Source organism: Fundulus heteroclitus, chromosome 12 (genome assembly GCF_011125445.2).
Source record: "Fundulus heteroclitus isolate FHET01 chromosome 12, MU-UCD_Fhet_4.1, whole genome shotgun sequence".
In the NCBI taxonomy this organism is placed as follows: Eukaryota; Metazoa; Chordata; class Actinopteri; order Cyprinodontiformes; family Fundulidae; genus Fundulus; species Fundulus heteroclitus.
Window position 1 is genome coordinate 23,385,080 of NC_046372.1, and position 27,322 is coordinate 23,412,401.

The 27,322-nt window shown below is 39.5% G+C and overlaps 1 protein-coding gene across 2 annotated transcripts in view; it reads right to left on the reverse strand.

The window, feature by feature from the left end:
• sh2d3cb (SH2 domain containing 3Cb) overlaps positions 1-27,322 on the reverse strand; it is an 86,724-nt gene that overhangs the window by 40,916 nt on the left and 18,486 nt on the right. Inside the window, exons 1-2 of one of the 2 annotated variants that reach the window (XM_036144300.1) lie at positions 9,253-9,387; positions 2,046-2,691 (exon numbers count right to left, since the gene is read on the reverse strand). In XM_036144300.1, the coding sequence (XP_036000193.1) occupies positions 2,046-2,691; positions 9,253-9,271 (665 nt within the window). In that variant the 5' untranslated portion in view covers positions 9,272-9,387. Of the gene's footprint in view, positions 1-2,045; positions 2,692-9,252; positions 9,388-27,322 lie in introns of those variants that run through there. The other variant, XM_036144301.1, reaches the window with a different exon arrangement.

Genomic DNA, 27,322 nt, shown 5'->3' on the forward strand with positions numbered 1-27,322 from the left:
AAGACAAGGGGGTTGCTCTGATCCCCAAGGATGCAGTTAGTCAGAGTTCTGAGCGGTATGATTTGTTTGAATTATATTCTTATGGCCTCAGATAATGGACTTGTGTCTATACTTGTCCTGTTAGATCTCAGTGCTGCGTTTGATACAGTTGATCACAATATTCTCCTACAAAGACTTGAACATACTGTAGGGATTAAGGGGAAAGCATTAGGCTGGTTTAAATCTTATCTGTCGGACAGATTCCAGTTTGTTCATGTTAATAATAAATCTTCCTCAAACTCTAGGGTCACTTGTGGAGTACCACAGGGTTCAGTCCTTGGACCAATTCTATTTACTATATATATGCTTCCGATAGGCAAAATTATCAGACAGCATGGAATTAATTTCCACTGTTATGCTGATGATACTCAGCTATATTTATCCATAAATCCTGATGAATCCAATCAATTACTTCGACTGCAGTCATGTCTTGATGACATCAAAAGCTGGATGACTTTAAATTTCCTGCATCTAAATTCTGACAAGACAGAAGTTGTAATCTTTGGACCAGAGTCCTCAAAAAATAAAGTTCTTAATCAATCACTTAATCTGGATGGCATTAACCTGGCCTCTGGTAATAAAGTAAAAAATCTTGGTGTTATTTTTGCCCAAGACATGTAATTTAAATCCCAGGGTTACCTTTTTTACCTTTGAAATATTGCCAAAATAAGAAATATTTTGTCCAGGAGTGATGCTGAAAAACTAGTCCATGCATTTGTTACTTCAAGGCTGGACTATTGTAACTCTTTACTATCAGGAAGTCCAAAAAATGCAGTTGATCATAAACACTGCAGCAAAATTCCTGATAAAAATTGTTCTATTGTTCTAATACTTCTATTTTAGCTTCCCTTCATTTCCTGTTAAAAATTCTCCTTCTCACGTATAAAGCCCGTAATAATAAAAATTTAGGTCTTCAAATAAATACCATAAATAAAATAACACTTTAAAATGACTGTCATGACATCTAATCACCAAAACTGTTACAAAATAAAGTCGGCATCCAGGATTTGTCCAGATTAAATACAATAAGTAAGAATGTGTTGTATGAAATACTCCTGATAGGCTTCAGTATTTTAAGAAACAAAACAAAAGCTAAATATGTGTTCTGATTGTTATGATTTAAAAAGAAAAGCAGATGTTATTATATTACTGCTGCTAAAATATTATACGTTGATCCTTACAATATGACAATAATGTGACTGTTCCTTAACAGCAAGAACATCCTGGGTTTGAATCCTGGCCTGGGGTCTAAAAGCATGAAGTTTGCTTGTTCTCTCCATTCATGCTTCAGCTGGGTTGTGCAGGAGTGATTGAAGCTCAGATTATGGGTGTGAAGATAACAACGTTCTTCCTGTTAGTCAGTTCTGCTCTATTTGTGAGTGAAATATATACTCTGCTTATCAGGCTCAAACACTGGGTAAGTCACGCTGAAAAAGCCTCAGCACTTTCCTGCATGGTGAGCACCAAGTGACTTCTGAGTATCTGCCAGTGTGGATGTGTGTGGTCCACATGCTGGTAAATTGGGCCTTTGCAGCATTAAACTTTATACATACGAATTTTGACTGAAGCCTCAAGCCCCAAACCACAAAAAAACAAAACAGATCATGCCATATCCTGTCTGCAGTTAATGGTTATAAGAGGGTTATAAGTGTCTACTCGGCCCCCTAATGGGGCTCACTGATATGCACCTTTTTTGCCAACCCTGTATAAGTTTTATAAAAACATTAATTCTGTGATTATTGTGCCATTCAGACTATTAGATTAGAAGCTCGTGATTATGATTCGGAACATTTGGTAAAAACTACGATTTATGCATATTGGATATCTAAAGAAATTTCTCTTTTAATGTCATTCGTTAGAGCAAGAGAAGTGTCGTTATTTAAGTCTTACTTCTAACACTAACTTCAGTGACACATAGTAGAGACTAATCGGATCACTTCTACTGATGTTTCGGTGTGCAGACAGATTTAAATTTAGCATTTAGTAAAATAAATCTGCTCTCTCACCTGCCGTCAGTCTCCATTTCCTGCGGGGCCTCTGTGGTTTCCTGCTTCTCAGCTTGTGGCTCGATGTGGCTGCGAGCTCTTTCAGAAATCGGGTCCATTGGCACGTAAACATCCTGCTTTGAAACCATGTGTAAATGCTCCCTTGCAGGCTTGCCAGTTGTTGTGTCCCGCTGTGCAACACGGGCATCTGACAAGTCTCCAAAGCAGCCAGCAGGTGCTGAGGTCAAAGGTGAGGTCCGGCTGGGTGCGGCGGTCAGCGGCTGAGCCAAAAGCGGCTGAGGCTGCTCTGTGCTCGTCAAGCTGAGGGTGGACAAAGCACCGAGCAGAGGGGAGTCCCGAACATGTTCCCCTGCCTTCAAACTCAGGCCCTCTGTGCTCTCCGCTGCCTTCAGACCCTTAAAGCTCTTCTTCTGCTTCTCGTTGCGGGGCACAGTGCCCACATGGGTGTACATGTCGCTGGAGCGGGCGTAGCTGGGGCTGCGGAGACCGGACTCCATGTCGTCAACCGACTTGGTCTCCTCCTCAGCCACGACTGCTTGTTTGTCTCCGCAGAGACCCCCGTTAAACTGAGAGGCTGCTTTGTTGTTGCTCTTTGCTGACGGGCGGCGGGAGGCGAGGCTGGTGAGGCTCCCGAACCATTTAAAACCTGCAGGAGGAGGACGCAGCTCGTTAGGCTTCAAAGGAACATCCTCTCTGTCAACATTTCTCAGCGTTCACACACCGGAGGACAAATCTGTGTCAGGCTCATTCTTTCACTTTTTATTCACACTAGACATCAGATTTCACACAGCCAGGTAACAAGCGGTTTAGACTGGTGCTGAATTTCACGGTTTATGAACTTTCTATCAGTTCATATCGAGCCTATCGTCCATGGGTGGACCACTTTGAGTTGTCAACCAGTCTAGATCAACCAGTCTTTATTTATGGGCAAGTGTTCATCAACAACAAGGGAACCAATGAAGGGATTTACAACAAAAAACATGCAATTAAAAACTAACAAAACCAACAAACTAACTAAAACTACTGAGCAAAACAAGACCACGCATTGAGAGAATGAAGGAAGAACAACCCAGAATGGATTATAGGGTTGGCAGAGGTGGTGATGAGGAGTAGGGGGTGTAGCAACGTGTTAACATCACAGTATATCCATTCAGTGATGTTGGAGTCGTTGCAGGTACACTCACACCTGAGGGAATTTTAGAGACCAATCAACCAATTAACAAACATGTCTTTGGACTCTGACAGGAAGCCGGAGCACTCGGAGAGAAATTACTGTTTATGTTGATGTTATACTGTATTTAATGTGTGGGTATTACTCTTCTATTCATTGTTATTAGCAGCACAAGCAAATATAATTTTGACTCCAACAGACGCTTTAAGATCAGACTTTTCAGCAGAGAACAACAAAATATTTGCCATTTAAAGGGGAGACAGAGGCTCAATGGGAATAGTAGTTTTTTTTTTTTTTTGCAACCTGAGAGTTGTGGGTTGAATTCTAGCTTTCTCCTATGTTACACATGACCTTGGGCAAGGCACTTTTTGGTAAATTACGTATGTTGTGGGTCTATGAATGTATTCGTGTTAGGGATGTAAAGTCCTTTAAGTGGTTGGCATGACTAGAAAAGACTTCTTAACATGTATGTCTATGAACTTCTCCTTCTGATGCTTCTTGTTTTTCTCCAATAAATAAATAAATAAATAAATAAAATCAACCCAAAGTCAAACTAAAGTGCAGTAAACCTAAAGGTGTGGTTAAATTAGGAATAAGGGATTAAGATTATTAACTGTCAACTAAAGGCTAAGTGTTCTCTGCTGCTCCTCAGATGAAAGCCTCTCTTTGGGTTTTTGTTCTTAATTTGGGATTCATCAACAGACCTAAGGGATGTAGATCTAAACAGATGGTACTGAAACCATTAGTGGGTTAAAAACTCATTAAAAGCTTCTAGAAATGAATCCTAAAACGTTTGGGCAGTCAGGGGGAAAAGATGAAAGCCTGTTTCCTGTCTAACTTCCTCATGTTTTTCTATAGAAACGTGGAGGAAACAGAAATAAACCTTTAACTCTTAATAAACACAGACTTACAGCATCCATTACGTGCGTCGAAAAGGTAATTTCCCAAATCTTTGAGTGAGTCGTTTAAACGTTACAACGGTGTTGACAGGCAGGAAGTTACTTGCAAACACGAACATTTAGTAAAAGAGGAAAAATGTCTGACTGCTGTTATAGCGAACGTAAAGAAGACAGATCCGCACAGGGTTCAAATATCCTCCATATAAATTCCTCTTCTGTTGACCAACCGCTGACATCAGTTGAAGTCAGACGATTAAAGATTTTTAATCTGGACCAAGATATCTGGCCTAAGATATTTTCTCTTTCATCTGATTTTACAGGAGAATAAAAATGTCATCTTTCTGTTGGGTTTATCTGAGGGACGTTCGTCTACAATTAAAACTCTCAGCAGGTCCTGCATTAATTCCAGAGACTCGTTAGGTTCTGAAAACACTGCTAGATATTCATCTGCTGACCTCCTGCATTAAACGTCACTACAGGAAAAAAAACGTTTATTGATTCTCAGGAGCAGCTTCGCTTTGTTTCTGTTTCCATATGTGTGCAGGGGGAGTCAGAAGGTTGCAGGTTTAACCTGAAAATACACTCTGTTGATTCCGTTTTTATTCCCTCTGACGTTAGAAACCGGGTTTAGCTGATAAAAAGAGGAACAGCCTCATAACTTCATGCTGTGAGTCAAAAGTCACTGTCATAAAACTGCAAAGAACCAGCTACTCTGTTGGGGAAATTCCTTTTGTTGCTCATCACAAGCGATGGGTGGATAAACAAACATTAACTTCCTGTCGTGCAATTTTAAACTCGACATCAGAAACTGAAAATGATTCAGTCTGGACAATTTAACATTTATTGTTAAAGATAACTTATTTGTAAGAGATCAAAAAGGTATTGCCTAATAATATTCAGGAGGTGATTAAGCAATGATTGGTTTCTCACTAAGTACTTGTTATGATGCTTCACTACTGCAAGTTAATAAAATAAAAGCCAGGCAGTAATTTGGTTCTCAGCAAGTCATAGTCACACATAGTTAAGATGACTGCAGTGCGAGAATATAGGAGACTGGGGATGGTTGTCACGGTTTTTTAATTTTCCAAATTGATAAAAAAATGTTGGTCTAAAAGAGTTGTTTTTACAAGTCCCAGGTAATAAAACTATTTACTCATTATCCCAGCTCTTATTCTATTCAAAAGTTAATGACAACTAAACCAAAAAGGTTTGCCTGTCACAACCAATACTGACACTGTAGGGTTGGTTGTCCAAATGTTACATTAATGAGGGTGGGGGGGGGGGTGTCAATAAATCTTTTGTTTGACTTTTAAATGTTAAATATTATTTTAATTTACAATGCACCATATTTGTGTAATTAACATAATTTTAATTAGAAAAGAAAAACATAATAAAAACTCAATAAAACATCAATTTCATTTAAATTCAAACATGGCTTTTAAAATGGCAAAATATACCACTGTCAGGTTCAAAGCTTTTAACCTCAATAGAAAATAGTTAATAATTTTTCAGCCTATTTGTGTTTTTCTCATTCAAGCCTGTTTGTTGCTGGAAAAAGAAGAAGAAATGTCAGACCTGATAACCAATAGTGGCCTTTTATGAACCAAAAGCCTCACTTTGACTCCGTAACCCCATCAGCACAGTGACGGGTGTAACCTACAGACCAAATCAACAACTTCAGCTGCAACAAGGCCAAAAAAACTCAGCTTGTGAGGAAGATACAGCGAGGTGTTGTCCCCTCCGGCAGAAATGTACAGTCTTCTCTTTGCTCAGCCGAGGCCCTTGGAGCCGCACAAAGAAGACCCTGTGCTTCTTTTACAATGGTCCAAAAAGATGTGTGTAAGTGGAACGGTGGACAAAGGAACTGTAGATGCAGCGAGACAAGTGTCGATTCATCATGTTCTGTCAGGGGGCAACACAACACTCACACCAGCGTCGCTTCTCCAACCTATCAGATCCTCTGTTTCCTCACGACTGTGTGCTTGGATACGGTTAAGATCTGCTGCATTTCTACTCAATGGGATTCAGGCATCGTAATTATTGTCAATAAAAAAAAAAAAAAACATCTGATGGAAGTTTTTAAATTTTCAGGGATATGAGAAAAACCTTTTGGGTTTAAAAGCACTGGTTTGCGGTTTGATGTTTTTAGGCTTCAGCGTCTTATCAGACATGATTGAGCTTAAACAAAGATTTTTTCTTTTCACTGGAAGCTTTAGTGTTTTCTGTTAAAAAGAAACTTACACTTGATGAATTATTCAAGGATTAATATGAAAAACTGCTGATGTAAAATGTCAACAATTAAACATTTAGTTCCTATGTCAGTAATATTAAAAAATGTTTTAAGTGGGTGGTACTTTTCCCCCACATTTCAGAGGCTAATTCAGTTATTTTACTAAATTACTAAGTCTGTGATAAATTTCCCATACGACGCACCCAAGAAAAGAATAAACCAATCATCTCCCCTGTCTTACAGAAACTGTACTGAAGCTGTTGACCTTTGGGACGTCGAATGTAGCAACAAACTTATAAGACTTTCTCTGTCCAGTTACTGTGTCCCCTAAATGGGGAAATATCATCAGGAACTTCAACAGAGACCAGTTTCTGAAGATTAGAACTAAATATTTAACCTTTTCACTCACCTTGAAAAGACAATAACTTATTTTTAAATTTATAAATAGAATTTAGCCAACTAACACATTTCTGAGGCACAGATTCAAACTAGACGTGAATATTTGTGTATTTTATCAGAAGGATTTGGATCACCTGTTTTTCAGATGTGATATAGTATAATTGTAATTAGTGTGTGTGTGTGTATTTGCGTGCCAGTGATTAAGTCTGTGCATGTGTGTCTGCTTATGCAGTGTGATTAGAATATAATTTGTAGTGTTTTTTTTTATGTTATCATTGTATTGTATATAAAAAATTTTGCAAAGGGTCTGCAGATACGAATTAGCTTATGCTATAATCTGGTGCTGACATTTATGCTTGAGCTGTACATTGTCCCCTATTGAATAAAGTTTGTATATATATATATATATATATATATATATATATATATATATATATATATATATATATATATATATATATATAATCCTGATATATAACCATTCAAGATGTTAAGTTTGGTATTTTTATTAATGAATACTGTGGTATAGTTAAAGACTTAACCATGATTTAAATACTGTAACATTTTCTTATTAGCCAAACATTATACACATAAATATTGTTTCTCTAAAACTAGACCAATATTATACACTGAAACAATGACTTAAAATTGTTTTGTAAGTCTTTATATTTTGTTAAGTCGAAAAGTACACTTAAGTTGACCTCCTTTTTAAAAAATATTTGTATTTTAATGTTTTGCCCTGAATATTGCGTTATCTGTAACATATGCCTGGGCAAGTATTTTGATTGTAAAAAGTCTGTAAGAAAACAGCACTTGCTATTTATGTACAAGGTAGCGTTTGCATTAAAACTAGTTGCTGTACATGTAATCAGTGCTGGAGCATGTGAACAGAATTAGATTTCTTGGCATTCACATGTCCTCCAGCCTCTCTCTGTGACTCATGAAGGACAACTAGGTCATACAAACTTTTAACTCTTCATCTTCTTATTTTTTAATCTCTGTTGAATGCTACAAGGGACAAAAAAAACTGTAACCCTTGTTCATTGCCTATTTGTTTGTCTGTTTGTCTTCATCATGTGTCATCTGGACTGAAGTGGCGGTAACATGCGTCGACATTAAAGACTCTTTGAATCTTTGAAATGAGAAAGCATTGGCGTAAAATTGTCCTGAGACATTTTCTTTCTTTGTGGTGGTAACTTCTAATAAGGTGTCACTTTGGGAGTAAAGCGATGTTTTAATTGGTACGTTTTCTGCGTTTAACTTTTAAAGTAACCGGTTCAGAACCGGTCCTGGATGACTCTCTTCTGTGGTGCTTATCTCCACTGATGTTTAGATTGTGGTCAAAGTTGAAGTATAAGCATCTGCATTGGGTTTATATATATAGATTAGAGGCGTTGGTGCCTCATCAGTCATGCACCTCAATGCGTGTCACTGTTTTACAAATCAATGAGGAATCAAGATGAATCCGGTTATAGAAGCGACTTCCCCCCACACTACAACCAACCATCAGAGAAGAAACTTTGGCCTCATAGTTACATTTTAAAGGTTAGGAATTAACAAATATTGTAGTTGTGTCGTTTTATGAAGTCTTTTTATCTCTGAACCAACAGGATGTTATTTAAAAATAGTCTAAAACTCACAATTAATATGCTTTTAATATGTTTTACAAAGAAAACTTCCAAACCCCGACCGCAGCCTCATCACTACAGAATGAAAAGATATTAACAACTAACTCTGGGCTGTATTAGAGCCGGCAGAGTATTGATTTAACTGTTTCATATTCCCTGCCCTGCAGCCCATTATTAAGGTATTTATCTCTCACTGGAACCCAGCATCTAATTGGTTAACCCAATCGTCCTGTGGTCTATAAATAAATTAGATCTAAACAGTGAGGCTGGCAGATAAAATATATTTATGATGTGCTGTTAGGGCAGAGAAATCATTAAATACATTTTCTGAAATAATTAGTTTTTCTTTTACCATACAATTAATTAAAATTGTTTTTTTTTAATTCATTTTCACCTTGGCTTAAATTATAAGACATTTGAATGTTTCCTTAGCAACTTATTTATATATTGAATTTTAGCACCTTTTTGCCTTTACTATCAACCCGATAACTAGGCCAACACAATTAGAACATTACATTGATATTGGTTGTTGGATTTTCAAGAATATAATGACTATATTTTATAATTAAAGTTTGAATGTTTTGCCAACAGATATTTTTCTGCTAGAAGCTGTTAAGGTTGGTTTATTTTCCTTCATGATTTGAACTTCCCTTGCTGTGAGATGGAAACCAAATAAACGGTTAAACAGAATGTTTTTAATCGCTGTTTTTAATGTCTTACTTGTACTTAAGATTTATATTTATAGACTCCATTATAAATGGATTGACTGCATGACTGCAACAAGAGACAAAAAACATCCATTTCCCCTGAATTTTAAGAGCATGATCATTTTGTGTAAACAGCTTTTCCAAAACAAGGACATGGAGTAAACAGCCCTTACCCTTTTTTCTTTTGTTCATGGCTCTCAGGTTGAGGACGCGTGTGTAAATAAATGGATCACCGATACGACGTCTTCCACCTCTTTCTCCAGAGCCTCATGCTCTGTCATCAACGCAGAGAGTCTTCTTCCTGTCTTCTGAACACAGCGGAAATGTTCGACTTTCACAGTCAGTTTCGCACTATGTTGATGCAACCGGAGAAAAGGTTTCACACTTCACTCTTTTTTTTTTCTCTTTTTTTCTCACTCTGTGTGTGTGTGTGTTTTCTTTTTCTTGCAGCTGAGTGAGAACATGTTTTATACATTTTACTAGTAAAGTGAGGACGTTGATGTAAAGTGAGCACCTTTTTTGGTCGTCACTTTTTTCTGGGCTAGTGGTTAGGGTTAGGACTAAGGTCTCAGTTAGGTTTAGGTCCAGAGTTAGGTAGAAACCGGTAAAGGTCGGGTTTAGGGTCAGGGTTAGGCCATATAAAGGCTTAAAAATGAATGGAAGCCTATGAAAGGCAAGCCACGGTCCTCACTTTGAACTTTAAACAACGATGTGTGTGTTTGTGTGTGTGTGTGTGTTTGTGTGTGTGTATACTTGTATTTGCAGCCAAGTGAGAACAGGTTTTACATATTGCACCACCAAAGTTAGGACCTTTTGTGGTCCTGACTTATGTTCTTGTCTGGGGGTTAGATTTAGAACTAAGGTGCAATTAGGTTCAGGGTTAGGCCATAGAAAGGCTTGAAAATGAACGGAAGTCAAGACAAGGTTCTCTGTAAGTATTTAAAACAAGGATGTGTGTGTGCTCTTGTATTTGCAACTTTTTTGTACATTTGCATAAAGTGAGGACTGACGTAAAGTGAGGATTTGTTTTTTTATTCTGGGTCAGATTTTAGGTTTAGCACTATAGTGTCAATTAAGATTAGGTTAGGGTTAGGCAATAGAATGGCTGGAAGATAAATGGAAGTAAAGGCACGGTCCTCACTATGTACGTTAAACAAGGATGTGTGTGTGTGTGTGTGTGTGTGTGTGAATGTTATATTGAGTTTTTCCTTTCTTTCTTATTTTGAAAATAAGAAAATCAATTAAGCTATGCTGTGATGCCACACAGGGATTTTACACCGAAAGCGGAAACTCAAAACCGACCTATGGAATTGTGGAACAAATAAAAATCCTCCTGTTTCAGTTCTGTAGTTACATGATTTGTCTAATTTTCGTTTGTTCAATTATGAAGCTCTTTAAAACACCCATATAAGGAGACCAAGACACCTAACAATAAGACATTAACATGCAGTCAAAGACATGCAGTCAAAAAAGAACATGCTGAGGAACATTAAAAGCCTTTCTGAACAAATGTATATTTTATCTGCTTTTAAAAAGGCCCGGTTCAGTGATGGCACAGAAGTCCGAAGGAAGGTGACTCCAGAAAGTGGGTGCATCCACCCCAACATTTCAGCCTAATCCTTGAAATATCCGATAAAAAAAAAGAAGAGAAAAAGAGAAACATCCGATAAAATCTGCCTGGATGACTTAAAGGACCTGATAAGCGCCACAAAAACTTAAAAGTTTCAATAAATAAGTAGGCAAGAGGCCATTAGGAGATTAAAAACAAACTCTAAAAGTTAAAAATCACTTCTAAAACAGAAAGAGATGGGGAATACAGCCTCTCTGTAAAGCCCATAGGGATATATTTTTTTTAATAACAGATAACAAGAAACTTTACTTTACGAAATAAAAGCTGATTTCTTTACATATTGGGGGTAGTTGTTTTAGACTTTATTTACGCTGAAGGGTGATGGAAATAGAAATCACAATCCTTGTTTGTACCCATAAACCTGGCCAAGAAACGCACCCCTGACAGCATGACAGTACTTATTGTAGCTAGGCAAGGCAAGGCAAGGCAAGGTAAATTTATTTGTATAGCACATTTCAGTACAGAGACAGTGCAAAGTACTTTACATGATTAAAATACAGGGGAAAAACAGAATAAAAGCAAGTAGGAATAAAATGTAGAAACAAAATAGAGCATGGAAAAATAGAAACTAATAGCAAACATTAAAAACAGTTGGACTACAAAGTTGAACTAATGATGTTTCAGTAAAACAGTTTAACTGGAACAGTCCAAGGCAATCCTAAAAAAATGTGTTTTTAATCTTGATTTAAAGGAACTCAGGCTTTCAGCACATTTACAGTTTTCTGGGAGTTTGTTCCAGATCAGTGGAGCATAGGAACTAAATGCTGCTTCTCCATGTCTGGTTCTGGTTCTGGTTCTGGTTCTGCAGAATCATCAGTCCTTTAATCCTGGAAATGTTCTTCAGGTGATATAAAGCTGACCTTGTAATTGTCTTTAAATGCTGTTGGAGGTTCAGGTCTGAGTCCATCACTACTCCCAGATTTCAGGCCTGATCAGTGGTTTCTAGCTGAAGCAGCTGAAGCTGTGTGCTAACTTTTGATCTCTCTGCTATGTTGTTTTTAGTCACAGAATAAACAGCAACAACACAACATTTAACAAAATGGTCCCACTTGAAACCTCTGGGCCATTTGATGTCAGTACAGGCAAACGTGTTTGACGAGAGCTCCTTTGAACCCCCCTATTTTGTTGGGCTCTTTTTGGCAACAATTCTTAATGCCGCAATGTCAGACAGGACACTAAAATAAATGTCTTTAATGGGAGGCTTCCAGAGCCAGAACCATTGCTGACCCAGAAGAACATAAAAGCATCCCTTTTACCAAAAAACATAATGATGATGCACAAGTCTTATGACAATATACCATGGATAAAAACCCAAATAGATCTTTATGGAACCTGTGCGTCTGGTGTGAAACTAACGCATCTTTTCAGAAATGAACATCATACCTTCAGTCAAATATGGAGGCAGTGTGATAGTCAGGGCCTGCTTTGCTGCTTAAAGACATTAAAATAGCTTCAATGATCTGAAACCTTTAATTGTGCCAATTAAGCAAAAGAACCCCTCCCCCCCCCCCCCAAAAAAAAAAACGGACGTTTATGACACCTGTGACCCTCTCCTTTTTAACCATAACTGGACCCGTCACACGCTGTAAAGATCATCGTTTTTCCTCTCTGCTGATGGGATCTTCCACCTCAGTTTCAAAGTTCTGCATCTCCTGACACCTTCAGCGTGTCGCCCCAGTCCCTCAGGACTTCACCACAGAGCGCATCAGACTCTGTGCCAACAGCGGGGGAGCTTTGTAGGTCATGATTCACAGCGTGTGGGGCTTCCTCTTTTTACTTCTCTGAAAACCGTGGACTCCTTTTCTCTGAATTTGAGGTTGAGCTTTTTAGGACAGGTCAAACCAAAAGCGGAAGGAAACATCTTGTCAGGATTCTTGGGTGTTAAGTTTTTTTGGGTTAGTGTTTTTTGATCATTTCCCTGTTGTATTAATATGTTCAAACAAGTGTTTCCTTCTTAGTTTATCTGTGTTTTCTGTTGTTTGTGCATTCAGATGTATTTCTCCCATTTCAGAGTTTATCTTTTCATTGAAGTCTCTGTTTTCAGATACACTCACACTAGCTAGTCTCTCTTCCTCAGCATCCCTGCTGCTCCCAGCAGCTTCAAATTATCGCCTGATTCACTCCCATGTGTCCTGTGTCATTCTCCACTTGTCCCTCAGTATGGATGCTCACACCTGTTCTCATTATTCATTGCTGGTTCCATTAGTCTGCCTCATTCTCCATTTTACTCGGTTCCCATTCCTGTTACTCTGTCTGTGCTTCATGCCCTGTTATTTTTATGCAAATCCTGTAAATTAACATGTATTTTCATTATTAAAGAACTCTGTTTTCACACCTCAGTCAATCTCTGCATTTGGCTGCTTGACAAATTGAGTCATGGCTCATTTTAATTTAAGGTTAGACTCTAATGGACCGACCGGAGCCAAACTAACACTGTGGGGAGGGTCTTACATCACGTCTGTGGAGTTTAAGTTTTGGATTATTTTCTTGTTTTTTCTGTCTCTAGAACAAGACTATGTTGTTCTTTTTAGTGAATAAAGGCTTCATTTTGTCATCAGATTGTAATTGTCATATCAAATAAACCCAGGGGGATTTAGAAGCAATTTCCACCTGAAAACTTTACAAGAATAGAAATTTAAATCAAGAATAGCTCCACAATTATCAGGTCTAAATGCAACATTTTGGTACCAGTTTAAAGGAAATACATAACACAAGATTGTTTCAGTGGAACCACTGTCACCCCTGTTACTTTGTCTGATTTTTGTGTGATTAAACAAAGAAAAAAATCACATGTTTTTGAAACTAGCTTTTTTTTTCTAGATAAACAGAGAAAAAACTTTTAAAAAACCTAGAGGACACCTCAGATTGTCTGTATCAACTTCCCTACTATTACTGCAGCAAAGCTGTGTTGAATCAGTTAAAGCATATTTGTTAAACGTTTTAGTGGGAAGTGTTAAATTCCATTGTATGACTAATTCTGCATATGACAAAGACTTTGGCCGTGACATTTATGCTGTATATGTCATTGCCTGTGTGTGGAGCAGTTTGTAAAGCAAACTGTGTAAAGCACGGCGGTTACAAAAAAGCCACTTTTATAACCTTGATTGCATGGAAATTGTGTCACTTGACAACGTCGGAAAAAGAGATTTCGAAGGATATGAGCCATGAGGGGAGGAGCAAGAACATATCTGCGTCCTGAAGCGTTTTTCATAGAGTCCGCCATGTTTCATAGACCTTTAAATGGACTCTTTTGAGTTTAAGTGCTGTAAAACCGACAGTATTTGTGAAAAAACTATTTCAGCGACTTGTTTCAGAAACACAGGTATTCAGAAAAATAATATGATAATATGTGTTTGAGCTACTTTTAGTAAAGTATGAGCCATGCCTCCTCAGCCTGTCAAGGTTAAGGGCTAACAGAGCTTCAAAGAATGATATATCATCAGAAAAGTTTAACACAAGCATGACAAGAAAAACAAAGTGTATAGATCTTTAGAAACCAGTAATAAATAAATAAAAAACTGAAACATTTGCAGGCACAGATTTCCTTTCTGTAAGATTTGGCACAAAAAGCTAGATATCTTCCCCATAAAAGCCTCCCTGCAACATTTCACACTGGCTGGTTTGTTACTGGGTTGGTTCCCGGCTGGCAGTGCTGACTCTGTCTCTGTGTGGAACAATCAACAGCTGCGATGCTCCATAAAGGAGCCGTTAACGAAGAAAACCAAAGACTGCACCAAGTCCATCCTGTTACCGGAGAGTTGCACAAACTCTGAGTGGTTTCTCGGCATTCAGGAAGTGTTATCATCTTAAAAAGGGGTCAATGTGTCAGTGCATGATGACACAACTCACAAAACCTACCGTCCCAGTGCCTAGCAACAAAATTAATACCACCAGAACCTTTATCCAGATTTTATGAGAGTTCAAGACTGAAACAGTTTGTAATTATATAGTCGAATAAAAAGTTTAGGAGTGGCATGAATCTGTATTCAACCTCCTTTACTGTGATGTAAATAAAAGTGCAAAAGATTGCGTTCAGAAATCATTGAGTTAGTCGACAGAATCCACCTGTGTATAGTTTTCATTGAAAACAATTACAACTTTAAATACAAGAAATAAGAGACAAAAACCTCCTACACATATAAACAAAAGGATCTCTGAAAATATTGGGCATATTTACGCGGCAGAAGGGTCCAGGAGGAAGTTCTGGTCCAGTTTACAGCAGGGTCAGGTTCTACAGCAACATCTCAGAGTTCTGATCATCATCTGGACCTGGAGAGAGGATGGACCACCTGCAGACCTACCAGGACATGGACGCCCACCTGGACTGACAGGCTGGACCAGGAGAGCATTGATCAGAGAAGCAGAAGGACCATGGTGTCTCTGGAGGAGCTGCAGAGATTTACAGCTCTGGTGGGGGAATCTTTTGACAGGACAACTGTTAGTGGAGCTCTCTCACAAATATGTCCTTTATGGAAGTGTGATAAGAAGAAAGCCTCATTACGTGCAGGAGCGCATCTTGCGTCGCCGCCATATTGGATGGGTCTCTCCTACTCAAGGCCGGCATAGGAGCCGATGAGAGGAAACGCAGAGGGAGCAACTTTGCCTGTATTTTCTGCAGCTTATGGTTGTAACAACCAGCAGTAACTACTACAAGTAGATCACATGGTGCAGATCACCATTCTGGGCTCACTCTACTGGTTTCTACATTTCTCCAGTTTTGCATTGCATTGCATTGAAATGACTGTTGTCATTTAAGCTTTTAACTTTCTGCACTCTCTCTTTTCTCTTCATAGAAGGTACACCTGGTCTGACGTTCTGTTAACTGTGACATCATCCAGGGAAGACAGATCACCCGCTATCACCATCTAATAAAGAACAGATTACTGGGTCAATGTGAGCTTCTGTGCTTTCTGTGTCTCTGCTCTGTCTTCTCTACCATAGAAAGTACTCCTGGGTCAATGTGAGCTTCTGTGCTTTCTGTGTCTCTGCTCTGTCTTCTCTAAGCCCCAGTGGGTGGAGGCAGATGAGCGTTCACACTGAGCCTGGTTCTGGTTCTGCTGGAGGTTCTCCTCCCTGTTAAAGGGGAGTTTTCCTCTCCACTGTCGCTTCATGCATGCTCAGTATGAGGGATTGCTGCAAAGCCATCAACAATGCAGACGACTGTCCACTGTGGCTCTACGCTCTTTCAGGAGGAGTGAATGCTGCTTGGAGAGACTTGATGCAATCAACTGGTTTCCTTATATCGGACATTTTTGACCAATCTGTATAATATGATTGATTTTGACTTTGTAAAGTGCTTCGAGATGAAATGTTTCATGAATTGGCGCTATATAAATAAAATTGAATTGGGCTGAGAGGGGTTCTGAAGATGAGTTTACTTGGTGAGAACAATGCAGAAACCAAACAGATGGACCATAATTTTATGCGTATTAATAATCTGTTATCCCTGTATTTCACAAAATAAGGCTGAATCATGTTTTAAGTACCCTGGAGTTAGAGTGCAGCGCATGCAAGAAGCTGTGCAAAACAGTTATTTTTCAAGGGTCTTAAGCTCCAGTCCTGTTTGCAAGCAGGTTGTAAGATGCTGGAATGACCTGGAAACTTTAAAGAACACTTTTCCAGGTCTTTAAAAAACTGTGTATGCACTGTGTATGGTTGGTGTGTGGAGAAGGATCAGGATTGTACATGTGAGAGTGAAATAAATTTAAAAGAACAATCCAACTAGTTTCTTTATTAAAATGTACAATATATTCATTTAAATATTTATCAATTTGTAATACCGCATGTATCCTTGTTTAAGAGCATAAAACTATTTCAGCATGAAAGCACGTCTTTATTTACACATTTATCAATATGCCACACAACATGTCTGTCTTTGTTAAACAGCATAACACAAAGTATTTCAGAATGAAATCACACATTTATGCATTAATAAAGCTATATGTTTGTCTGTTAAAGAGCACATATATATGAAATAAGTTATTTAATGGGAGGAAAATGTGGAAAGGTTTCAACCGTTTGATAATTTCTGTGAGGCTTTATAATTAAATAAAGTCATCAACATGTTCAGCCTCCTAAACTGCTGCAGCTTTGTGGGTTTACATTTTCTTTAAAAAAAAAATCACTTCCTCTTTAGATGATTAAATCTGAAAATGTTGCTATTTTTTAACATTGGGTTTGGACAGCATTGTTAGTTCCTTTTCTTGCCATGGATTAAAAAAACATCTTGTACTGTTTGTTTTTGCCCAGATTAAATAGAAAAGTGTGAGGGATGAATCAGCAAAAAGCAGGTTAAGCCTAAGTTTTATTAAATAGAGAAAGAAGATGAGTCTGTAAATATTCACTGCAGGACTGAGCTTTGTGTTTCAGCCACTAGATGGCAGCAAAAGCCTGGTTGAAGAAGAAAGTGCAGAACGCACAACCTGGAGAATCTAAGCATTTTATATTTAAACAGGTTTTACAGATTTTGAGACATTTCCACACATTTGCAAAATCCAACATCATCCCTTCAAACAGCAATTATTCAGATGAGTCTAGAATAAGACCCAAACGGTTCTCCTCAGACGGCATTAACCCAGATATAAAGGAACCCTGCTCCAAAACCAAAATCAAACTCATTTAACCTGAAGTGAAATTTAAAGCTGCCCACATGGACAAGCTGAATGTCTTCTGGAGAAAAGTCAGACGATCAGACGAGACGTAGATGGAGCAGAAGAAGAAACAGGTTCTTCTTCAGAACGCTGCACCACTGAACTGTTGTGGGTTGATTCTTATGTATGTACAAATGTATACAATGTATATGCACATATATACGCGACCTGTATGTAGGCGTATAGATATATGTATACATACATACATACATACATACATACATACATACATACACACATATATATATATATATATATATATATATATATATATATATATATATATATATATATATATATATATATATATATATATATATATATATATATATAGACCACTATGACTGTAAATAAGACATCATATGCCCATTCCTATTTCTTTTTTTTTTTTTTTTTTGGTATTCTTTTTGATCCATTGTATATATGAAGATTCACTGTATATAACTGAATGCAGCTTCCCTACTCTGCACCTTCTTGTATGAGCCGATGTGACGAGTGAATTTCTCCATCGTGAGATCAATAAAGACTATCTTATCTTATCTGTTAAGCATGGTGGTGGTAGCATCATGCTGTGGGCTGCAAGTGATTCTGGTCAGTTGCAAACTGTGGATGGGATAATGAAGGGGGGATACCTCCAGATTCTTCACCTTAAATCAGCGTGATTGTTTGTATCCCAGAAGGACAAAGATCCCAAACGCATCATTTGAACTGCTGTTACATGAAGCAGGTTAATTACAAACATCTGGAGCAAAACATTTATGGACAAAGCCCTGAAGTCAGGTTCATGTCAGGAAAGACATGAGAAGACAGACAGAGCAGAGACACAGAAGGAGAGACAATTCACACATAAACAGGCGGACCAATCTCTGGGCTGAACCACTTCCAACTTAAAAGGGACATCGCCTCACATATATTAGAGTAGTTAATTCCCAAAGCTACACAGCAAATTCCAACACGTTGATTTACACAGAAACTAATTTTATTATGGAACATAAATTCCATAATAAACACTTTGTGTGCATCTCAATATAAGATGAACTGATTACAGACATCAGAGGAATGGGTTGATGATCATTTTTGATCATTTTGAAAATAAAGCAACATTTAGCTGTTGGAAAACAGAAATGAACTGAGCAGAAATCCTCATAAAACCTGAGTACATCTTTCAGCTCTGAAGGCTCTCTGAAACATCTATGGGTCTGTTTACGGCTGTCAAACTGAACCAGGATCAGTCTGGTGGCTTATGAATCGCTAATGCAGATTAGTCTGTGCATAAAAAGACAGTCTGATCATTTAATCTCCCACAGACCAGTCAAATATCATTCGTCTTCACACATGTAAACAGGAATCAGTCCAGGAGCTGTGCATATTCTGCTGGTTCTGTAATGAAACGCCTCAGATCAGAACTTTTCTGAAGTTTATAGTTGCAGACAGGATCAGATCCTGATCCATTTCCTCAGAGCAGAAGCTCGGTTTAATAATGCAAAGTAAATTTCAGCTTTCTGAGAGCTGAAAGCCTCAGAAAAGCCTTTATAGAAAAGCCTTCCTGGAGTCAGACGAGAGTCTCTGGAGAACCAGCAGAGATCTTGGCATTCCTTCTGGCAGTATCTGCCTCAGACGAGTGACAGGAAGCCATCAAGGTGTCTTTACTACAATTAAACCAGAAGAACACGAGGACATCTGGTTGATCGAATAAAAAAACGTGTTCCTCTGTCACCAGCACCATCTGGCTCTGTGAGCTGTAAACCAGTTCATCTATGATGTTTCGTTTTTTTTATTTCTCCGGTGTGTCAATGAAGAAACGTGAAATCGTTGAACATTAATTAAACACTCGTCACTTTCCTGTGCCAGCAGGATACAGCGGGTTAAACACAATCTAAGATTTAATCACTGGAAAGTACAATCTACGTTCTGCAAAAGAAGTCGAGTTCCCCTGAAGGAAATCCCAGGAGAGAACACCCTAAGGTCTAATAAGGTGTCTGATAAGTTCTAACGAGGTACTGTGTGAGGTACCAGAAAGTACCTGGGAAGTTCAGAAGAAACCTGTAGGATTAACAACTAGAGGTGGAGAGGAAGTAGCAATAATATTTAGCAAGACAGGGAAAAATTTTCAACGCTGGTACTGGGAATTATCGTTCATTAAATGAAGAAACTCTTCATCAACCTTACAAAGCCGGGTTCATTCAACAGACATGAAGCAAACAGAGTCCATAAACCCGGCTCTGTCACGTTGGAGTTGGGGAGATGAAAATGTTAAAGTCCATGTCACAGTCTACGCGTCCGTCAGCAGGCACGCTTCTCCCGTTACGCTCCACAGACGGCAGTGGCACACGGTTGTTTCATCACTCATCTGTAGCTTAAACTGTCTGAAGAGACAGCACAGGTACTCCTGTTACGGTTTCATGAAAGTAAACTTTACGTAATGAAAGAAACCTACGGGCGGTAAAAAGTACCGCCAAGCCAACCCAAGCCGGCACCGACCAAAGCGCTGAACAAAACCATTAAAATAATAAATCAATTAAAACAGTAACATTTTAAAAGCAGATTAAAACGTGTCCTAGGAAGACTCAGGAAGTTTCAGAAAGCACCAGAAAGCAGAAAGTAGGTTCCAGGATAGAAAGTTGTAATTTCTAAAAGGAGTCTATAAGTTCAAGAATGTCTCCATTGTTTCAGGATGGCACCCTGAACGTTGCAATAAGTACGCTCCAAATGTCACAAAGGAACCCTGTAAGTTTGTAGTGCAGCGGAAAATTCCTCTGGAAAGTATAATTTAAAATGTAGGAAGAAACTTATAAGTCATAGAAAGCAGCCTGAAAGTTCCTGTAAATTTATAATGAAGGAATTGACACTATATAAATAAAATTGAATTAAATTGAATATCCAGCCCCAACCTGAACTTGTCATTGTTGCACTGATTACTGCGACGTCCCCTTTTCTCTGGGTAACCCCTAAGTTTTAGGGGTTTTCAGACGGTTATGAATGCGGCTGCCCGTGTTTTAACTAAAACTGGGAAATATGTGCCACAGTGTTGTCATCTCTTCTCCGGCTGCCTTGTCATGTTCGAGCAGATTTCAAGATCCTGTTGCTCACCTACAAGGCTTTAAAGGCATACTATGCAACATTTTTCAGTTAATTAATGTGTTCCATACCGTTTTGGATGATTAAATGAGTCATTTCAGGTCGAACAAAGTTTTCTCGGCCGCCCTGGTGGTCTGTGGGGGAAATACCGCACTTGACTTGTATTCTCTCTGAGCGCAGCTAGGTCTGACCTAAGATGGCCGCTCTGTCGGCACGCCTCTCACCCGAGGACGCGGCGTCTACGTATTCATGTCTGTGTCTGTTTCCAGCTGGCAGACATCTTGATGGCAAGAAAAAAAGAAATAGCCCAGAACATCCATCATTCGTTTTCTAACACGCTTATCCCTGCGTTTGCGAGGTGCCTGTGTCTATCTCCAGAGCCCCAGAGCAAGAGCCCTCGGCCCGCACACACAGGCTCAGAAGTCTGGTGCAAGACCGCGAGAGTCGGTCTCGCTTTACGGCGAGAACTCCATGTGTTTTTGCCCTGCCATTCACTATATGCACGCGCGAAAGCAACAAAGAACCGCGTGTTAACGTCAAATAAACATGCAAGCATATTGAGTTATATTATTATTATTATTATTATTATTATTATTATTATTATTTATTTTATTTTTTTTATTTTTTTTTTTATGTTGGCGAGGCGGTAGCGTGAGTTTGGCGAGGCGATAGCGCTGCGGGAAGCTTGATGTTCATACTTTCACTGTGTTAGTCATTGTTTGTACTGCCGTTTTTTCCACTTTTCGTTGCGTTCGCCTGTCTGCTAAGCTCAAAACAACCGCGCCTGGTTTGACGGAGAAACCAGAACAGCTGAGCATCTTTACGATAGTGCACTTTTACTTTCGCCCTCTGGGGGGAGCCTCGCTGGAAAATCAACCCCGGTTGCATAGTATACCTTTAAACGGACTGGCCCCCTCTGACCTCTCTGACCTTCTGCATTCAAGGCACTAGACGTCTAAAAATCCTTAAAGTGCGAACACAAACTGTTGGCGAGCGCGCCTTCTCTTTACGAGCCCCTTTCCTGTGGAATAACCTTCTTCAGGACATCAGGCAGGCTCTGTTGCCATTTTTAAAGTTAAGTTAAAGACCCACTTGTCTACTCTGTCCTACTCATAGTAAATGTTATCTTCTGTTGGTTTATCTGTTTTATTTGGTTGTGTTTTTATTTGTCTTTTATCGCCTTGTAATTGTTCAGGATTTTGCATGAAAGCGCTCCATAAATAAAGTTATCATTGTTTCTGACAATCCTTGAGGTTAACTCCCAGCGTTCTTTGCTCTGTCTATCTGCCACTGAAACCCTTTCTGTGCTCCTCATATCCACATCTCCTCTGGTTCTGTGAGCTTTTATCCTTCTTGTCGGACCTGCTCCATTTATCCCCTGAAGCTCTAATGAACAACTCGGATCTCGGTATGAATAATGACAGAAAAGCCTGCACACAGCCACTGGCCTCCTTTCTGTTGTCGAATGCTCTAAAATATGGATGAGGCTCCCTTTTCTGCTGTTGCCGTTCACATATTTGCGTCTGACCGATGAAGGCTGGAGCGTTTTTCCTGCCAGGCAACCAGGACTGAAAAAAGCTGCAGAGCAATCTTTGCTTTTCCAACCATTCGGGACGAGGAGGAGTCACCACCCCACAATCTGAACACTTTGGCTGTTTTTGCTCTGCTGCTAAATATGCGACGTCACCTGCTTTAAAGTAAAGCTTCTTTATTCCTCATCCTTGTTATTTACCTTCTGGAAGCTTCTAATCTCATTCCTTTCCCCCCCAAGACTCCCTTTTGCGCTTTGTTTGCAGAACAAATATCTCCGACGGGGGTTTTTTCTCGGCTCTTCGGCTTCATGGTAATTCCCAGGTGAGGCTACCTGTCTTAAAGCCTGCCAGAAATAAAGGACTCGTCATTTGGAAGTAGGCTGAGGAGGACGTGTGAACTTTCTCTCTTCTCTTTTCAATCACATGCAGCTGTGGAGCTGATTTGCACATCGCTGACACAAAAGAGTTTCTGCAGAATTCACCTATTTTCTTTCTGCATTATTAGAGTTCAACTTAAGGCCTCTGACATACAGTATGGACTATATTCTAAGATCTCTATGGTTTTTTAAAAAAAAACTTGGGAGAGCCCAGACGATGATGATGACTTTGTAAACTTCTGATATGCACAGCTGACCTGGGGATGCACATTAAAGCAACACCTCAAATACTTCCTTGCCGGACATAATGGAAAAATATAAGGAATTAAGCAAATATATACTATAAAGCAGGGGTGTCAAACTCATTCTGGTTTAGGGGCCGCATACAGCTTAATCTGATCTCAAGAGGGCCACACGAGTAAACTCATTGCAAGATTAAATAAAACTAATAAAAGTGGACTTGTTGTTGATTTTTATATTAAATTAATTTCACTTTTACACAATATATTATGAATAACCTCAGCGTTTTTAAGAAAAGTATGTGCAAGTTTAGCAATACTTTTACTCAGTTACTTTTACTTAAGTGAATTATGCATAAGAACTAATCACAGTGATTATACAATGTTGAAAAACATTTATTCATATTTTTTGGAACTTAAAAACACTGTCCTGCATGACAAAATACATCAAACAGATAAAAATTAAGAAATGATTTAAAATAAATGTTCCACATCTGAAGCTCAGTGCTACCATCTGCTGATTAAAACACAGCGCCCCTCGTGGACAATATAGGAACTGCAGATTTTCAATTAAACGAAGTACATGTTTTTTTCAATAATTGTTTTATCATTCTCTTCCTTTTATCTCCTCTTTCTTTCACATTTTCTTTTTTTTTCTTCTTGTTCTTCCTTTCCTCTCCTACTTTTTAGTGTCCATATCATTTGAGATATTCCCCGCATGAATCATAATAAAACTATTCACATTCATAAATCAAGCGGAGCACTATGGCAAAAGCAGCACTGTTCCACTTGTGAAAGTCAAATCTGATGAGCTCTTTTTGGCATTAAGACAACAATTCTTATTGCCACATTGCCATTTTTTTTAATAATGATAATGCATTTAGCCACCGGGCCGGACTAAATTGTTCGGCGGGCCGTATGTTTGACACCCCTGCTATAAAGGGGATTTAGGACCTCTGCATGAAGATTTTAGCTGTTAGTAGAGGTGGAACTATCGGTCAGGTCTACTCGCTGTGTGACGGTAGAGTCTGGATCGTTGTGTTTTGGCAGCCAGGCATCAACAGGATGTCTTCATGCGTTCTCCGGCTCCATCCGTCAGATGGCCAACACCTCGGCGAGCGCTCCGTCAGCTCCGTCTCCGTTTCACGCCACGTGGATGAGAGGCAGCTGCGAGCATAAATCAGCTCAGATGGGCCGATGCGGCGCAGAGACGGAGGTGTGTGCCGTTCCTCCTCCGATCGCCACAGGCAGCTCGTAAACGCCAGCGAGTATCGATGCTTGTTTAATGATGCACCAGAACAGAAGTAACACCGAGCAGGATTTATCCTGAAGCAGCAGAGGGAACCGGGCGGTCAACGCTCAGGAGTTCATTCAGAGTTCATTACAGAAGTCCATGGGTTTAATCAACTGGCTGATTAGAAATGAAACTGAACGGGTTTAGATGTGTAACATTATTTAAACCAGCCTGTCTGGAGAATCCACCTTTTTTCTCTGTTGTTGTTATTGTTTGTTTATTGCAACCTTTCCATGTCCATTTAAACACAGACATTGCCAGCCAGCTCAGGTTATGAAACCAGGGATAAAAGGCACATTTCTAATATTTGCTAACATTTAATTTTTTTAATTAAAATTACGTGTCTAGTAATCTAGTTACTGACCTTCAGCAGGTGTAGGATGATCACATATAGCGACAGTTTTCAATGAACTGCAGTTGTTGAACAGTTTGTTACTGAATAACAATGGAATAAGCAATGGGTGGTGATTAAAGGTATACTATGCAACCGGGGTTGATTTTCCAGTGAGGCTCCCCCCAGAGGCCGAAAGTAAAAGTGCACTGTCGTAAAGATGCTCAGCTGTTCTCCTGGTTTCTCCGTCAAGCCAGGCGCGGTTGTTTTGAGCTTAGCAGACAGGCGAACGCAACGAAAAGTAAAAAAAAAACAGCAGTACAAACAATGACTAAGACAGTGAAAGTATGAACATCAGGGTTTCCCGCAGCGCTATCTTGGTGAGGCGGCGGCCGCGCCAAACTCACGCTACCGCCTCGCCAACATTCAAAAAAAAAAAATATATATATATATATATATATATATATATATATATATATATATATAATAACAATAATAATAAAAATAATAATAATGATAATAATAAAAAAACTCGATATGCTTGCATGTTTATTTGACGTTAACACGCGATTCTTTGTTGCTTTCGCGCGTGCATATAGTGAATAGCAGGGCAAAAACACATGGAGTTCTCACCGTAAAGCAAGACCGACTCTCGCGGTCTTGCACAAGACTTCTGTGTGTGCGGGCCGAGGGCTCTTGCAATTGCAAGTGCGGTATTTCCCCCACAGACCACCAGGGCGGCCAAGAAAACCTTTGTTCGACCTGAAATGACTCATTTAATCATCCAAAACGGTATGGAACACATTCATTAACTGAAAAATGTTGCATAGTATGCCTTTAAAACGAATATCACACGTACTGTGCTTAGCGATGCTTTTTGTGATAAATGGTTTCTTGGAGGTCCTGGAAGGTGTTATACCCACAGAGCCGTGTACAGGTCGGTGAGTGTGAATGTCTCTTCTTCCCTCATCTCCGTGCAGGATGTGACAGGCAGGTGTGCTCCACAGCTACGCCTCATCGTGGCCAATCAGGAGCGTAAAAAGGAGCGGGCCTCCAGAGGCAGATGCCGGATTGTTTTGCTCACATGCCGCACTATCAGGCCTCGCTTTTGTGTTGGAGAATCCAGTTCTCCACCTCCTCAGATCTCCGCAGACGTCCGCCGCATGGCCTCCCCTCACCATCCTCAACAACACAGTGGATCACCTCAGGTTCTTGGGAACCACCCTTTCTCGGTTCCTGAGACAGTCCTCGGACATAGACACTGTTCTGACGAAGGTCTAGCAGAAACAAGAGTCCAGCAGTACAACCCTGGCGCTGCTGATCTTTAACGCTCCCATGTTTCAGTCCGTCCTATGTTCAAGGCTAGCTAGCATCTCTGCAGACCCCACACATCCTGGACACAACCTGTTTGGACCTTTACCTCCAGGGCGCCGCCACACAGCGCTATTTCCTAAAGCCAGCCGCCACAGACATAAGACCCATTTACACTAACATTGTTAAACCGATCCATGTCGAGTTCGGACCGAGCTTGGATCAGTTAACCATGCCGAGCTTGGTTCTTACGACCGTTTACACATCACGCTATCTTGGTTTCTCGCCTCCTAGTGACGATCTACGGTACTACTGCTCTCTAGGATTGAAGGAGGGAATCAAGGAAATAAAAATGGCGGCGCCCGTAACATTCAGGCAGGTATGCTTGATTATTATTGTGATATTTCGTTGATTACGGAGAGTCAGGCGAAGAAGGCAACCTTTGGTGAATTTACTTGACAGAGTTGGCTTTTGGAAATTGGATAAGACAAACGAACGTCTAATCAGGATTTACAGACGCAGGAAACGACAGACGCTGAGGTTCATCACACTGCTAAAAAGAATCATCTCTGGAAATCGTGTGGTACAGTAGGGAAGCTAGTATTATTATGAATGTCTGAAATTTCTGACTGTGAGGAGATGACGCGGTCTGCTCATGCACTCTTTGTTATCAAGGCAAGGCAAATTTATTTATATAGCACAATTCTGTACAGAGACAATGCAAAGTGCTTTACATGATTTAAATATAGGAATAAAAGCAAGTAGGGATAGAATGTAGAAACAAAAAAGAACATTAAAAACAGTAAAACAGTTTAACTGGAACATTCAAAGGCAATTTTAAACAAATGTGTTTTTAATCTTGATTTAAAAGAATTCAGGCTTTCAGCACTTTTACATTTTTCTGGGAGTTTGTTCCAGATAAGTGGAGCATCAGAGAACCGAGCCACTGAAAAACCGGGCAGAGCCCACCCATCGAACTGGTCTAGATTTAGCGCGGTTCGGTTGTGTCTGGCATGGTTCAGTTCAGTTGCATTTCATTTACACTTGATAGTTATCTCAGTTACCGAGCTCAGACCGTTCCCAGCACAGATAAAAAAGAGGTAGTGTAAACGGGTCTATAGGTTTCACCCCCCAGGCTGCCTCTCTGAACACAACGAGCAGTCAGCTACACTGCTGTGAAACATAATCAGCACTATATACTCACAGCTCTCCTTTGTTTACTTTCTTTACACATTCCCCCCAAAAAACATACTATTTATATAATTATGCCTAATGTCTGTAAGCAAAGCCAGATTCCTTGACTGTCTGTGCCCCAAAAGCAGCTGACTGGTTCTGACTGAGGAAGAGGAACAGCTGAGGAAGATGAACTACCTGGGTGGCCCAGGTTGGTAGGTGGTCATTTCTTTCTCATTCTGGTTATTGTGTGAGATGAGACGAACATTTGTGAGGAGTTGAAAAGAGAAATCCAATTTATGTGGTGTTTTAACGTTTTGCGTCTTCATAATGTAACGTATCATATTTATCGCCTTATGCTGATGTAAACAATCAGCATGGAGTCTCCTAGAGGAGAAGTCACAGCGGTGGAATGTGCAGCATGCTCCTAAACTCTCACCTTTATGACTAAAGATGGTCTGAGGTTATTGACTTTTGTTATTTACTACAATAAGACTAAATAAAGCCATTGTAAACAAATCTCTGGATAATACAGCCTTAGTCTGGTGCATTTTCCTGTGAATGTGGCTCCGCGTCACCTCTTCCCTTCCTACCCGAGGATCTTTTCAAGGATTCTTTACACCAGCAG